Source organism: Ambystoma mexicanum, chromosome 4q (assembly GCF_040938575.1).
Source record: "Ambystoma mexicanum isolate Mex_15411 chromosome 4q, UKY_AmexF1_1, whole genome shotgun sequence".
NCBI lineage: Eukaryota > Metazoa > Chordata > Amphibia > Caudata > Ambystomatidae > Ambystoma > Ambystoma mexicanum.
The window spans coordinates 1243430071-1243446794 of NC_090928.1; the positions used below are offsets into that span (position 1 = coordinate 1243430071).

General features: G+C 45.3%; 1 protein-coding gene across 2 annotated transcripts in view; it reads left to right on the forward strand.

The window, feature by feature from the left end:
- Positions 1-16724, forward strand: part of LOC138468319 (exportin-5-like) — a 2047117-nt gene that overhangs the window by 730866 nt on the left and 1299527 nt on the right. For both annotated transcript variants that reach the window (XM_069608821.1, XM_069608822.1), the window contains exon 13: positions 1797-1868. In XM_069608821.1, coding sequence (XP_069464922.1) covers positions 1797-1868 — 72 coding nt within the window. The remainder of the gene's footprint in view (positions 1-1796; positions 1869-16724) is intronic.

The window sequence follows — 16724 nt, forward strand, 5'->3', positions numbered from 1 at the left end:
TGCCATTGCTTCTTCGACTCATCAATCAACTCAGACGGCCAGGTGCAGGATGATCCGTGACAGATATGGTACCCGGACCTTCTCAGCATGTCAGCGTCCCCTCTGGTCAAGCTTCCAGTGGTCGCAGATGATCTCACCAGGGAAGGGGGTGCAATTCTGCACCATGACCCAGGATCGCTGAACCTGAAGGCCTGGCTCCTGCAGCGTTAGAGTTCGGTGGATACGATCTCCCAGCGGACTGCAAGGAGGTGCTTGCCAGGGCATCGTCTACACTAAAATGCTACGGACATAAATGGAAGAGGTTCGCCGTTTGGTGCCGTGCACAGTAGATCGACCTTCTACGAGTCACGGCTCCACAAGTACTGTTGTATTTGCTGCAGTTGGCCAAGGAAGGTCTGGCCCATGCCTCCATCAAAGTTGATCTGGCGGCTATCTGCTGCTACACCAGATCTCTGGGACGGTCTTCGTTGTGGTCGCACCGTCTGGTTAAGGAGTTTGTCAAAAGACTGTTCCGTTCATTCCTGCCGGTGAAGGCTCCAGCCCCGGCGCAGGACCTCAATGTGGTGATGAATAGGCTCATCGGCCCGCCATTTGAACCTATGCATTCAGTTCTGCTGAAGTTTTTGTTGTGTAAGACCGCGTTCCTTGTGGCCATCACCTCTGCATGACGAGTGGGAGAGATTCAGGCCCTGTCCTGTAAGCCACCTTACTTGACTTTTCACGACACAAGGGTGGTGCTGCGGACGCACCCCTCCTTCATGCCCAAGGTGCCATCAGACTTTCATCTAAACAAGCCCTTGGTGTTACCCGACGCCTTTGTCACCGACTAAAAGGACTTTGCACTCGCTGGATGTGGTTAGAGCGCTGAATTTTTATGTGGACCGCACAAAGGGTTTCTGGAAGACGTCACAACTTTTTGTGAACTTTGGCCCTGTGAACCATGGGAAGGCCCTCGCCAAGGCTTCCATTTTCTGGTGGCTCTCCGGCTGCATCCCCCATTGTCACCGGTTGGCAAAATCGACCGTTGCCTGGCTGTCCGAGAGCCCATTCGACCATAGTGATCGCTGCTACTACGACGTTCCTGTCTGGTGTGCCCCTGCTGGACATCTGCAGGGCTGCTACGTGGCGGTCGACGCACACCTTGACGAGATTCTACTGCGTCGACAGGGATTCCAGAGAGGAGTCCAGAGTCAGCCAAGCAGTGCTGCGCAACCTGTTTGCTTGAAGGTGACACTATTGAGGAGATAAGAGATGCTTATGTTGAACCTTGCCACTTCCCGTGGTTCTGCATGTGTGAACTGTTATGTATTCGTTATTCATGAGCATGTGAATCCATGCCAGACCCCCCATGCTGGAGAAGGAACAAGTTACTTACCTGTAACTGTTGTTCTCCAGCATGGGTCTGGCATGGATTCACATGCAAACCTTCTCTCCTGTCCCTCTGCGTTTCTTCTTTGTCCTACTGCCACTTTACGTGCTACCAAATCTGAAGATGCCCGCCAGAGGAGGGGCTTGGGTAGAAGGCAGTCATTGGCTGGGGGCAGTAGGATTGGTTTAAAGGAGAAAGACAGTTGTAACTGAAACTGATTTTTCTTTTACAGAGGATTCCCAGCCTGACTGGGAATATTCATGTGAATCCATGCCAGACCCATGCTGGAGAACAAGAGTTACAGGTAAGTAACTTGTTCCTTTTCCCTGTTTGTGTTTAGTATGTAAACATGTCAGTGAATGAGGTCATGCTTTGCTTTCTCCAACCTGTTTGCTTTGTATGTAAGTGTGTGAATCTCTCTTTGCAGGTTTCTCAGACGCCGATTACCTTTGAAAGATATCTGTCTTCCCTACTTGAGTTGACAGAGGGCTTCCAGGAGGTAAGCAAAAGCAGTGCCTTCCTTACTTAACGTGTCCACAAACTTTTCGCTCCTTCACAGCTGCATCAGTCTATAGTTCCTGCTGTTCTGCACAATGTGGGCTTCATCCTCGTGCTTCAGAACAGGGAAAAAGATGCTGCGTAAATGCATACAATATGCTTGAAATAACAAATCTATGTAAGCCTGCTTGTTTGCATAGAAGTTATAGCCTAATTAAGCAGTTTGTTTCCATATAACTTGCCTCATTGGATTAACTCCCAAAAACATTCTAAAAGGCATCTTCAGTTCATATTTTCAGAATGTCATCTTAACATGCACTAAAAGGTTTGAAATTAATATTCAAGGTGCAAGAGCTAAATTTAGCTCCTGCTTGTCAGCCATCACAGTAGTTATCGATGGAGAACCAGTACCGAGTACACTGCGCACCGCGAATAGAACTTTCTCATGAGGCAAACTCTCGTTTTGCCCATTATGTATGAACCATTATGTTTAAAGGTGCTCAGTTTGTGTCCTAATTCTTATTTAATAACATTTTCATATACTCTGTTAATGTCACATTTGTTTGCAAGGTACCAGTTGGACCTAGGTATTCCAAAAGTAGCCCCTGGTAGCGGTTTCTAGCTTACCAGGCTCTCCTAGGTTAGAAGCAGGAGCGAAATAGCTCCCTGCAATTTTGAACCCTGTAATAGAAATGGAGCATTTGGAGCCATTATGCTTAAATAATTCAGTTCATGTAGTATTGTGTGTCTCATCTTTCAGTGGGATGATTTGGATTGGGTAAATGTAGTCAGTTCTTCGATCGAATGAGGTCAAGGAACTCTTGGTGCGTAAAGTGTATTTCCCATCATTGGATCTTAACTATTGGTCATAAAGAATAGATCTATGAGCATAGGTGCTTTATTCAGACGTCTGGCTTCTGTGGTTGGACAGAGACAGGGTTTCAGGTTGTGATTGCACAGGGACATCTTATAGGGATGTGGTAGAGCAGCACACAGGTGCAGTCTGAGAGGCAAGCAGTACAAATGTTTTTGTTGAGAGCTATATTGAGCATGTTTTAAATTTAATTGCAGCTCACAGACACCACCTTTAGGACTTCTTAGTCTATTTAAAATTGCTTTTAGTAGTCTGTTGTGTTTTTTGGTAGTCTGTTTCTGGCTCGCTTTGCTGTACTTCTGCTGCCAACTGTATCAACTGTGGTGCATACGGCTCATGCACCTGTTCTATCATCTCTTGGAGCCCTCCAGACTTAGGCTAAAGAGGAGTTCTTTTTCCTGTTAAATTTTAATGTTGAACATAGGCACCTGTGAGAGAGGACATCCATGCCTCTAAATAATTTTTTGGATATTCTCCAGAAATACTTGAGCTTCTGTGTATATGATTTTGTCTTTTACTCATTCCACTTTCACTTCAGAAGATGAATCACTGGTTGTGATTGCTATAGCTATATCCCATAATAAATATCCCATTATAAAGGCTTGTTAGGGAGAATTCTCAGAAATGTGCTGATTCCCTCCATCCTAGAGACCCCCAGCAACTTTGCTGGATTTTGAGGACTTGATTTTTTTTAGCCCTGGAGAGAGTGTGACAATTTTTCCCCACTCTCTCATGTATTTTAATGTGAATTTTACCTCTGTGTTTCTTTTTGGTTATGGAGTCTGACAAACTCCGTAGGCATCTTTTACATTGTGTCACACAGCACCTTCAGTGCAGTGGCACAGGGAAATACCTTCTCTTGGATAAACTACTGTTTCCAAGAGCAGTAAAGTGAAATTGACTTTACTTACCATTGTAACTTTCTAGACCCAGCACACCCTTTCTTAGAATAGAGTGCTGGAGGGGTTACCTAGTATCCCCTTTGTCTAGTTTCTCTGTAACTTTTTTTATGTTACCCTTTTCTCATTGAATGGCTGGTGGCAGTGGTTTTGTTTGAACTACCATAGTGTAACTTTACCGCGGGCTGCGTTCGCAGCTGCAGTAAAGCATACACGGGAGCCATCTTTGTCAAAATGGCGGCCGGTCTTATTTTTTTGCCATTTCTTTGTGGAAAGGTCCTTCTTGAGATTTTCTCTGTGTGCCAAACCAGGTTTGGTCTCTTTGTTCATTTCGCCTTTAGTGGGGTTCAGGAGTGAAACCCGCCTCTGGCTCCAGAGTGTCTGGGGTAGGCAGGAAGTGAGGGAGGTATTCGAAACTCCATGTGCTTAGTCGCATTGGAGACCCAAATGCACTCTGTGGTGACTGGCCGGCTGACTGTCCGGCAAGGACAGCCACCCTGCAATGAATGGGAGAGAACTGAATAAAAGGCGAGTCTTTTGGCTTGGAAGGCAGAGTCGACCACTGGACAAAGGAACCGAAGAAGAACTTGAAGAGGACGCCTGCTGCAACTCATGGACCGTTGATGTGCCCTGTGAAGCTCTGCTGCAGTGCCGAAACGCCAAGTTCTCATTGACAGAGAAGCCCTTGCATGGACTACTTCTCCCCTTGAGTTGGTGGGACCAATCCACTCCAAAGTAAGCCATCTGGACATCCATCTTGGAGCTGGTTGAATTTCCACAGAGTTGCTGCTGGAAACCGTATAGCCAGGGAGAGGAACACCAGATTGTGTGCGTTGCTTTTAAGCTGGCCTAGAGCTTTTGGAAGATCCTCCGGACTGCCAAGAAGCGGGACTGACCAAGCCTGAGCCCCCTCAACAGAATGCGGGACCCCAGAAGCATGCAAAGTCCATCTCGACAGCCAGGAACCGCAGTGCTGCTATTTGCAGTAGACGTGAGGAGCTGAAACCCTGAACAGCCACTGAAAGTGAAGTTTGCTGGTTGCAAGTTTTAACCGTCCCAGTGCATTGCAGGAGTCCCCCAACGTCCTCCCTCTTGTCCCCACGACTGAGGCCCAGGAACAGTGAGACCTGCAGAGCTGCACAGGAACAGAAGTCATCTTCTTATTTAAAGGTACTGTAAAAGGTCTGAGAGAACTTACCTCTTACTGTGGGATATATTTAACCACTCAGCAGTACTCCCATCAATAACCAAGCTGCACTTCAGCAGAAACAGCAAAATGGCTGTGCTGGCTCCTTTGAGTACCACTGCCTCACATCAAAACTGCGTTTTGCTGCTACAAAAGGATGACTGCACTGTTTTGCCAAGCGCCATTTTGCAAGATGGAACAGGGAGCACCCCGAGAAAGGCCGCCTGGGTGTGTTCTTGTGTGTACTAAAGAAGCGGAGTGAAAAAGCAGCGCTGCTTTGCTGCAAACCCAAAGTTTCCCATTGAAAAGGGACATTTTTACATTTAAAAGGATGCCACTCTGATGCTCTTCATCTGTTCTACATTACTCTGCTTTTATCAGTGAGGCCCTGCCATGCCCACCCATATCCTGATTGTGCTCCAGCAAAATAGAACATGATCCCTGTATGACAGGCTGTGTCAGCCAAGTCTGGGAAATGAACAAAAGTTTTACTTTCAGCTGCACGGAAAAACGCTTGGCTTTTGGGCTACAAATATCAAAAATCACTGTTTTAAAACAAATCCTAGCTCTCTGCGCATGGGTCAATTTCAGTGGACCTGTGTCTTAAACAGATTGCTGTATGAGAGGAACTGACTATGGCTGCAGAACAACATGGGACATTCAGATGGATGAGCAAACCTTTTAAAAGAGAAATCCCAGCAGCATTCACCATGTGTCAAAATGGGCTTTTGCAAACCAAAAAAAAATATGGCTGTTTTAAAAGTACAATGTTGAATAAAAACCTGTCCTGTCCTGGCCTAGCAATGTAAGCGGTTTTGCTGGGAAACATATGGGATTTTTTATTCAACAGGCTTGCTTCTGATTCAAAATAAAATAAACTTACATGAAGAAATAAATGTTTTTGGCTGTACTGGAAAATCAGCCCAAACAGGTTTCTGCCATGGCTCAAGGGACAGTTGGCTTAAAGAGTGGTCTAGCCGACGAAAGAAGGAACTACAATAGAGTCTAGAACACCTACCTGTTAACCGCTACCTTTGAAAACTTTGCATTGACCAAGACAAAGAAATGTCACGCTCGTCAGACATTTGTCTGGGCAGAGGCCTCTTACAATAGAAATTCTCAGACACATAGGTGCGAAATTGAAAGTCACACGTCCTTGCAACATTTACTGAGAGCTTCAAAGCCAACTCAAGAGTAGGCTTGGAAGTATGCCCTTATATGGTAGACAATGCTGATCATTTGGTTTAAACAGCGATTTTATTGATAAACTTTTCAGACTTTTATCTCTGCAACAGGATTTTGCAGGAATGTAAAAAGTTAACAGTTTTAATGTAATTTTGGTGGCTTTAATTAAAGACATTGTAGCTTTCACTGCCATATTGGGAACAGAAATGGCAGAGAATGGGATAGTCTGAGGACAGTGTACATGGTGCCCTTGTGAAATTCAATACTGACATGCCTAATGATGATCCATATACATGTATAAAGTTATAGAATTTTAGGCCGAATATTTCTCACTAAAAACGACAAAAAATTGTTAAGCGGACGAAACAAAGTCCTACAACCGTGAGAATTGGACTGCCATGCTCTGCATAAAATATGGAATCTGCCTATGTAATTTGTTAAGATGCCACAACTGTAAAAAATGTGCCATTCATGTCAAAACTGGATTTTGGCTAAAGTAACTGTGGTATGATCCTAGGCATTGTAAAGCCACATCGTAAAGCTGATGTCATGTCCTTAAGAATCCAACCAGCTGACAGCAAGGTGGTAACAATCCCCCCTGACCAATCCAGTTGCTTAGAGGCGTGCCAAGCCTGCCCCACCATATAATTCTATGATGTAACCAGGCCTTATAAATAAGGAACTCTAGACACACTCTTCTGAATTTCTAGCGCCTGCGTATCCTGACATTCCAGATCCACCTTTGCAAGATTCCAGATTCTACTGCAAGGCCAAAGCATAGCTGATCCTATTACTACCAGGTCAAAGCATTGCTGACCCTATCCTAGCAAGGCCTTGATCCAGAAATCCCACAAAAAAAACCATAACAAAATCCCACTCACTTCAGGGAGAAAGGGCAAAGGTGGTTCAGCCCTCTTTGGGATTCTCCAGTGCCGCCTACTTGCCTTGCTTACCTGCTCCATCCCGCTAAAGCCTCGCTGTGCCGTGACCAGACCTTTGCCCAGCAGTCATTTGCCAGGAGAGCCAGCTATCTGTTGACCCGAACCTTGGAGTCCGGAACCCGGTTGGCTGTTCCTAATCCCAAATCCAATAGCGGATTGTGAGTATTTCCCCTCCAATAGCAATCCATAGCCTACCCCATCTTGATACTTTGTGTTTGTTCTACTCTCCAAGTAATCCTATCCATACCTTGGTAACTTGTCCAAAACTGTTAGAATTCTCTGTGCACCCTGTCCTTGTTTTTCTAATGTTAGCGCAATTCTTTCATTTACCTCATCTTGTAACTCCTTAGCAATATTTGGAATAATTTAAATTAATTCCCACATAGATCTGAACGCGGGGTGAAAGGGTTAAGTTGCAAATTAACCTGGGATCCTAACGTGTCTTTCTTTAACAATCTAGTTTTAATAATCTAGTTTAAGTAAAACTTTTCCTTTCTTTCCAAACCGATGTGCTCTTCTTAATTGCTTCATTTTACCAAACTCAACCTCCTTTCACCTTGAAAATCTCATCCAGTTCTTCAGCTATAATCACTCTTTCACATTCATATTGTCCCTGTGATGTGCCTCTATCACCCTGCCCAAAAACCGCATTCCGGTTTTGTATATTTCACCTATTTAAAAAAAGAAAAACGTTTCGACATTTAAAACTGAAAAAAATGTAAATACAACTTTTCCATGTGTGAATTTGGCTGCATCGTGTTCTTACTTTCAACTTGCTTTTGAACTGTATGCCTTTGTTGATACCTTGCCTTGTGATTGCTAGGGTTTATACATTACTGCTGTTGTGAAAAATCATATTTGCCTCATAGATTTAAACGCACATTATTGATTTGTCAATTTCAGAGTGTCATTTTAGGCCATTGCAAAGGGTTTAAAATCTGTTTTTGCCTCTTATTTTGTGAGGGAAGGTCGGATTTTGATTGTTTGCTGCCTCATATCCCTGACTACCTGCTGCTTCTTTCTATCCGCTCAGAATTCGATTAATTGTGGTTTGAGGGAACATTGCAGGGGTAACCTCAACTCTGGTGCCATCTATCCTAATTGAAAAAGTGCTCCTATTCATTTGTGCTTTGGTTATGTTCTTGTAGAAGGTTAAGCAAGTGTATTTCAGTAGTTTTCATTGTAATTATCACCCCATTGGTGTTTGCTGCCCAATATTAAAATGTGTGTGATTTCTTTTAATTTTAAAATAAATATTGCATTCCCACCAACCGGCCTGGTTCATGGTCCATTGAGACCCGGGATATTTATAAAAGGGGGTGTGAGATGGGTTGTGTGCCATCTCAAATTTAATTCATAGAAAATAAAGAGCAAGCATTCCAATTGTGCACTACATCCTAGGCTAAAACCAAGGTGTGTCGCCCGATTGAAATCCTTTACATTACTGCAGAGTGCTTTCCACTTCTGCAACTCACAAGTCTAATCAGCTTGTGGCCCTACATTTGATTCTTCTTTTCATCCAAGACTCCTAAGAACGTTTGCAAAGACTTTCCCATTTACTTACCAGAAGTGCTTCATCCTATACAAGACTTTTGCCCATTGACGTTTTTCTTAGCCTATTGAACCAAATGACTCTTAAAAATCTAAAAGTACTTGCCTAACTAAGACTATTTGGGTCTCCTGTTGTTCTAATAACATTTGCCTTTTACCAACTACTAAGAGTATTCTTAATGCCAACAGTAAGATATTAATGTCCCCAGCACCCTAGTTATTGAAGTCACCTGTGGGTGTAGGTTGTGTCTGTGGGCCATCCCAAAAGGGTCTTTACTGATTTAGAAACTAAGAGTGTACAGTATTGAAGTATATTTGTGTTACTATTCTATTGCTCCCTTCTCAAGAAGGCTTTATAACTGACTGGTAAATAAATTAATAATTGTGTATGCAAGAAAACTTGAGTGTGAGTTTATTTGAATACCTGTAACTGTGAATTTTTGTGTAACTCCACTACAGCTCACATTTTCCCCTCTCGAGATAAGCCTGGCAGCTCAACACGCTACCAAAACTGTGTCATACAAGCTTATACCAAAGGTTGGGTTACCTATACCTGTAGTCAGAGTTGTGTGTAGTGGTCCCAGAGGGTACTGCATACAAACTTTGCCTAACAGGGACCTCTTCCACTCCACCATGGAAGAGGAGCTGGACAAAAAGAAAATCAGCTCACAAACGGCCAAGTCTTTTTCCATCTTGACAAAGACCACGCCCAAATCGTACACCCAGTCACAGCAGCACTCCAACAGGGGGCGTACGTATGGAGGGTTTCACAGCTTCCAGGAACAGAGATCCAGGCAGCCGGACCGCTCGCCGTCTCAGAACCGGCGCAAGCGACAAAAAGGGGAGGGTGGGGTGTAAGGGCTTTTTCCAGTCCCCCTCCTCCGCGCCAGCCTCCGAGGGAAAGAAAGCATGACACGCCCCGTCGGGTCCACGTGTCTCCTTTGGGAGGCAGGCTTGCTCTCCATGCACATTTCTGGCGCCAGAATTTCACAGACCCCTGGATCCTCTCTGTAGTATCCAAGGGGTATCGCCTACCCATCCCAACCTCTCCTCCCCTCCACTCCCTCAAGTGGGACAGCAACTCTTCTGGTGGAGATCCGGTCGCTCGTAGATAGCCAGGCAGTGAAGGAAGTCCCAGTCTCCCAACGAGGCTTGGGTTTTTACTCCAGGATTTTCGCCATTCAGAAGAAGAACCAGGCGGGCCTGACTGTTGTGCTGGACCTTTCCACCCTCAACCTCTCCTTACTCCTTCAGAAATTCAAGATGGTTACGCCAGCTTTTATAGCGGAGACATTGTGCGAGGGAGACTGGATGTGCTCCCTGGATCTGGAGGACGTGTACCTACACGTCACGATTTGGGTGCCCCATCGTTCTTTCCTACGGTTCAGGATCATGGGCTACCGTTTTCAGTCCCAGGCCCTTCCTTTTGGCCTCAATTCGGCTCACAAGGTCTTTACCAGGCTCATTCACCAAGATCTGGGGGTCTGATTTGCGTTGTCGGAAGCGGCCTCCCCTTTGCACTTACGCTGTTACGTTGTGCTGTTACGGAGGGTGAAGGTGCGGCTTGACACAGCCACAGCTCCATTCCCTTTGCTTTGCCGTCGGAAGCAGACGTCCTGACGAGTTGCCGCTTCTCGCGGCTTGCTGCCAAAGGTCCGCGGCTCCTAAACATAGGGCTTTTCCATTATTTTTTATCGAGCCTTGTCAGAATTCTGACGGCCGCCCCCGACAGCTTGGCCACCAGTAGAGACCCAGAGCGGAGTGGTGAGACGGGACATGGAATGCGGGACACGGAGCAAGTACGCCCGCCGCTGCATACTGCCGAAGTACGATTCTTGATTACTGACTGTGAAAGGGGGGCTGAGTGGGGAGGATTGTGCCGGGTGCAGCGGGCGGAGAGTGGTGCCTGAGCTGTACTGAGCGGCATTTGTTGAGCAGGATTGCTGGCATTTATAACAACTGGACAGCAGCCTGCAGTGCCCCGACGGCGTGCTGGGGGGGCACGATACTGATTCCTTTGCTGTGGGTCATCATTGGGAGATGCTATACATCGCCTCTGACGGGGATACTGGGTATTAAGTTGTGTATTTGGCACCCATTAACTTCCATGCTGTTGTTTACCCCCCTTTCTGCACCCGGTTGGGAGTAAGTGAACAACTTTGCTTAGATACTCTCTGAACATTATTGCAGGAAGTAATTTGGCCATATAAAATTGGGCAGAGAACTACTTGGAGCAGTGGTCATATTCATTGCCTTTACTAATAAAGAGCTGACACGCTGTGAGTAGTTGTGGTCAAGAGACTGTCGGGACTTGTTCCCTTTGATTCAGACCGCTGATACATCAAGGAGATTGTGAGGGTTTGTTCTTTTTGATCCCACATCCTACCATTTACAGGTGACTGTGGGACCTAGACCCATTGACACTCATAGGTGACACAACCAAGGTGAAGAGGACTAGAGCTGGTGATAGCCAGAATGCCTTCAATGAAGAGATCCACACAGCTTAAATATAACCTTAGAAGAACTAAGGGGATCGAGAAAGCAAAGAGCCCTCCAAGTAATGATATAGCACGGGCTAAACCTAGGAAGAAAGCTAAGAACGCTATACCTGCTGATGAGAGCAAGATTACTGAGTTTTTTCCACAAAACCCTCTCCCTGAAATTAATTCAACCATTATCGAGGAGGCTACTTTTCCAGCGCCATATAATGTAAGCTCTCTATGTGCTTCGGACTATGACGATATAGACAATAATTTGTTATTGTAACTATGCTTAAGCATCCAAAGAAACATGACCCCTGTACCAGGATCAATACCCATCAACATGGATTGCACCCAAGTAAACAAACAAGGAAATACCCCATATGACACTCCTGTCCCAGTGGAATCAATGGGCAGATTATCAGAATCTCCGAACCTGGCAATGGCCTCTATGGAAGATAGCCCTGAAGTTGAAAGCGAATGTCTGGCTAATCCCTATCCCGGGGCGGCTGAGATTGCTGAGATTCAGTCATCAGTGGCATCCCTGCAATTCGCCCTTAAAATCCTACTGAAAATGTCCGGGTGAATATTGGATCATTCTAATCCTAGAACGCTTGACATGATCCAAAGGGAGAAACCCGAGGGAATTGCTGACGTTGACTGCTCAGCTGAATCCAACCTCTCGGGAATGTTATACAACTGGTTGATGAAATTGAAGAACAGCAAACTGAGGAACTACAAATTTGTGGGTCAGAGGCTGCTAATGAAATCAATGAACCATTCTTCTCGCGTAAATAACGTAGAATGGCGAGGAGGGCGGCTGAGAATAAAAGAGCCAAAGCTATGGCTCCCTCCAGGCCTAATAAGGAATCCATTGGTCATCCCTCAAAGAAAGCCAAAAAAAGAGCGGCCAGAGCAAGGAAAAGGAGGAATAGTCGAGAGGGCTGCCTGACTATTTGGCTAATACCTGAACGAGAAAAGACGACTGAGCTTGAGGAGGAGGAGGATGATAAACTGGAGGGGGATAACGGGAGTGAAGAGGACGTGGCTATGGATGTGGAGAGCCTCGAGAATATACCTGAGCCACTAGCTCCAACAACTAATACAACCCCATCGATTGTCATTAAAGATGCCACGGAAGGAAATCGTATATGCCTGATAAAGAATCTATACTTAAGGGAAGTTCCAAAATGGCTCTCACGCTCAGGATTGCTAACTAGACTGAGCTATGTACCGCAACTGAGGGTCCTTAAGTCAGACGACTTCCAATTCGTGGAACCGCTAAAAGGCCCTAATCACCAGGTGACAGCGTTGCACTGCAAGTTCCTATCAACCGCCCAATTGCTAAGGAATGATAAGGCTGAATTGAAAGCTGTTGATGTGGAGGTTGATGTTGATTTCAATGACGTCGACTTAAGTTACCTGCCCAGAAAGGCAGATTTGCCAGTTGAGACCAGTGCCTGCCCTAATCTCCCCCAAAGGAAGAATGTGGACGTTTCGGACATCCAACAAGTCTTAAAATGGTTGGCGGATTCGCTACCTGGAGTGCTGTCAAAACAATGAGATGTCACAATTTTGTCATGGAACTGCAGAGGTTTTGCTCATTTGCTGTCAACAGAGGGTTCCACCAACAACCTGGATAAGCACAACTGTTTTTCCCTCCAAGAAACTTGGGCGTTGGATCCATTGATTTTGGACGGTTTTGTCACTTACCAAATGGCAGCAAAAAAGGTATAAAGGTTAGACCTTACGGTGGCCTTATTACGGGAGTAGCCAATACTCTTGATTCAAAACTTGTGGAAACCCAATTGGACAGTAACATGATGGCGGTTGAAGTCAACTATGACAAACAGGCAGGGAAGGATCACTTCCTATTAGTCAGCCTATATAACCCCCCTGGTGCATTATTAAGAGGACAACTGCAGGAGGCTTTAAACAATCTATTGGCTACCTGGCTGTTAAAACTTGGAAATACTGGGGTAATAGTTGTTGGCGACTTTAATTGCCGCATGACCGGGTCCACAGGGAAGTCCCACAATCCTAAATTAAAATCTAAAATTCCCATGCAACACACTAAAAATAAGGATCCCGAAGGACGAGGGTGGGAACATTTGTTTGACAAATGGTCAATGGTAAAACAATTAGTGATTACCCTGGTCGCCATACTTGGTCCAATGGAATCTCCTGCAGTACTCTGGATTACATGTTTGTCTGCCCTAGACTCTATGTGATGGTGGAGGACATGCAAGTGATCCCGAATGAGTGGAGTGACCATGCCACACTTCTAGGGTAATTGACCCCCCTATCACTAACATGGGTAACATTAAGCTAAACAAAGCAGGCTCACGGATTAGTTGGTCAGATAAAAATGTGGCCCATGCCGTTGCTTCTTTGACTAGTGATATTGTGCCACTTCTCCCGAATTTTGGAGCGATGACGATTAATTCCATCGAAAATTGGATCTACTCCTTTGTTGAGTCATGCAGTTTGTCGCATAGGGGCCATGACCAGTTGGGGGGGAAAAGAAGCCACCTTTTGATAGAATAATCTGTGATGCTAAGAGTGAGTGTAGAGCAGAACTTTGGCTGGCCAAGAGACAAGTATATGCTCCTCACCTTTATTATATTAAGGTAAGAAGTATCACAAATAGATACAGAGCTATTATCAAGACCAAAAGGATATCTGACAAAATCTTGCCCTGGCAAAGGTTAGTAAACACGATTTGCATAGGTAAAACCCGTAATATATGGTCTATACTGGGTGAAGCGCGGGACACGGTACAAGGCCCTTTAGTCAATCCTATTAAGGCCGAAACTTGGATAGCATTCCTTGAAAATCGTAATGTTAAGGAAGTTATAGAGGAAGCCTGTCCATTCACTAATATCCCGTTAATTCCGCCTATTAATCCATTTTATGAAACGATGATAAAATAATCACGGAATTAAAATCTTCACGTGCTCCAGGCCCCAATGGACTAGCAAATATTCTGATGAAGTCCCATCCTGAATTTTGGGCATCTTTACTAGTTACCATGTTTAAAAAGATCCTAAATGAGGGGAAAATACCTTGATTCTGGCAAACGGCAGTCCTTGTACCGGTCTTTAAAAAGGGTAATCGAGCTGACCCCAGTAACTATAGACTCCTTTCAATGTTGGATGCCACAGGGAAGATTTTGGCTTCACTCATACTAAAGGAGCTTCAGCTCTGGGTAGAGCGAGCAGATACACTTTGCAAATTCCAGAGTGGATTTAGGCAGGGTTATTCCAGGGCGCATAACATCATGGTTATGGACCTACTAAGGGCACGAGCAAGATCAGGGGGGCAGCCCCCATTATATGCCCTTTTTATATAGACTTCTCTGCGGCATTTGATTCTATTCCCAGAGATTCTTTGGCAGAAGTTAAAATCAATGGGCTGCCCCGCGGGCCTGATGTACTATCTCAGACTGCTCCATCAGAACACCTCTGTAAAAGTAAAATTGGACCAGGAAGGTCATACCACCAGAAGTGTGCACCAAAACAGGGGGGTTAAACAAGGCTGTGTCACGGCTCCTTTAATATATAATTTATATGTACATGACATCCCAGTGGCCATTAGGGCGGCGACAAACTGCACTCCAAAAATAGGAGATTGCATTTGTCCTGTTCTTGCCTACGCAGACGACCTAGTAATACTTGATCACACTATTAGTGGGCTACGTAGGTGAGAGAAACCCCCCCCCTAACCCCTCGTTCAATCGTTTGCATCAGGGCCTTCCGTGCCCAAGTCTCATTGGCTCTCAAAGTCTTTTCCTTCAGAGGGCCTGATGCGACAAAACAACAATACGTTATTTTCCTCTTAGAATTTCACAAGTACTCAATTCCTCCGGCGATTTACTATTCAGCTCGGATCCCCCTCAGCCGGGCTCAGATCCTCTTAAAACAATACTCGTAGGATATTCATACATCCAATGCTCATAGGATCTTCATGTATCCAGTTTCTCGGATGATTCATGGCTCACCCCAGATCTCCCTCAGACAGTCTCCGATCCTTTTGTTCAATTAGTCTCCCTCCGCTGGGCTCGTACCAATTCCAATGTAACTTTTTAATACAAACTTGCTTTAACCAAAAGCTCTCCGCTGATCTCCTTCCTCCGGGCTCGGACCAACTTCATCTACTTGACCCATTGCAGGACCACTTTGATTCACAATTCTTTGTCATTCTTTCAGTTGAATACCTTACAGAGACTTTCGAATGAGCACGCACGCTGTGCCGGACCACTCTAAGATATCGTATCTTGGCTTCAAAGTTCAATCAGTCATCTGTTCAAACATACTCGCTTTGATTATCACAAACGCTTCATACAATGTTTCACTTCAGCGTTCACTATACAATGTTGCAGCTTACAACCTTGGCTTTAACACAGACTGGTCTGATATCAATCTCCCCAACTCACCGCCTGTACTGACTTCGCTGGTGCTGTTTTGTTGAAATAGCCAAGGACAGTACCACAGCGGCAAGCGATTCTCCCTACCTTGACAATCGATGTGCAAGAGCCCCGGGTATCTCCGATACACAATGCAGGATTCTTCAGCCTAGTTTCCTAATCTTACATTTTCTATTCTCGAAGGTTCATGGAAGTAACTGTTCCTCGTCGAAAAGGCCATGGGCACTTCCCTCTTTGTGATCCCCTTCGGCTTTGCTGTCTTTTGCCTTGTATTAAACTGCCATCTTGGAACTGCGCCTTCCTCATGTGCTTTACCTCGCTCAGTGTGCTCTTGTGCTCCGCCTGTTATCCATGTGTGGAAGTGTACTGGAAGTCAGGTATGTGCAATGGTCAGTAATTGCCTGACTCTGCCTAACCATTGTATTGGGACATGTCAGGTATATGGCTCGGGTGTTAGTCTGTTATCTCTCATAGCGAGCTGTCCATGAGAAAGTGTTTTTGTTGTAAAGGGGGGCAGGGGGTGGAGGAGGTTGTGTTCCTAAGTATCCTACCTGGTAGGATGAGTTAAAGGTGTTAAAAGGAAGGGGATACCACTTCTCGCCATACAGTGCCCTACTCCCTGAAGACCCCTCACCCAGGTTATCCTCCCGCGCACTGGTCCACCCCCAGGAACTGGATCCAAAAGCGATGGCCTTTTCCCGGCCACCTGGATGACAGTTTCCCGGGGACTAGCAGGTGAGACTCCTTCAGGCTTCTCTTACTCCCTTCGGAGAGACGCGGTATTACTCTTTGTGAGGATGAAGATACTATTATCCCCAAATACCTAATGGCATGCTGTCACTGTTAAACCCCCAAAAACAGTGCATGAGAAACCAGCTAAACAGAATAAGTTTTCCACCTTTAGGAATCTGTTGGTCACATGTGATGTCTCCTGATTATAATAGTTCTGTCTTGGGTAAAAGTCCTGAACTGCACCTACTATTCACATAACATTTTCTGTTTCTGATAAACTTAAGTCCAACAAACAATTGAAACAAAATAGCATTGGAAGGTTTAAAAACATCATGGACTTCAATACGCCTACTGGTCCTGGGACAAGGAAGCGGAACAGAGAGTTAATAATTATCAATAGTGCTCACAAGAATGTGCAGTCTACTTGTTAAGATTCCAATCAACTAGGTGGGACATTTAAATCTGGAAATCACCCGCAGGTGAAGGAAGGCACTGAAAGAGAAGTCGGCTGGCGCTGCAAAGTATGCAGAGTGGGTAGCATAATCACAGAGGAACTCAGAAGCGTGGGAAGAAGCCCAGCTGA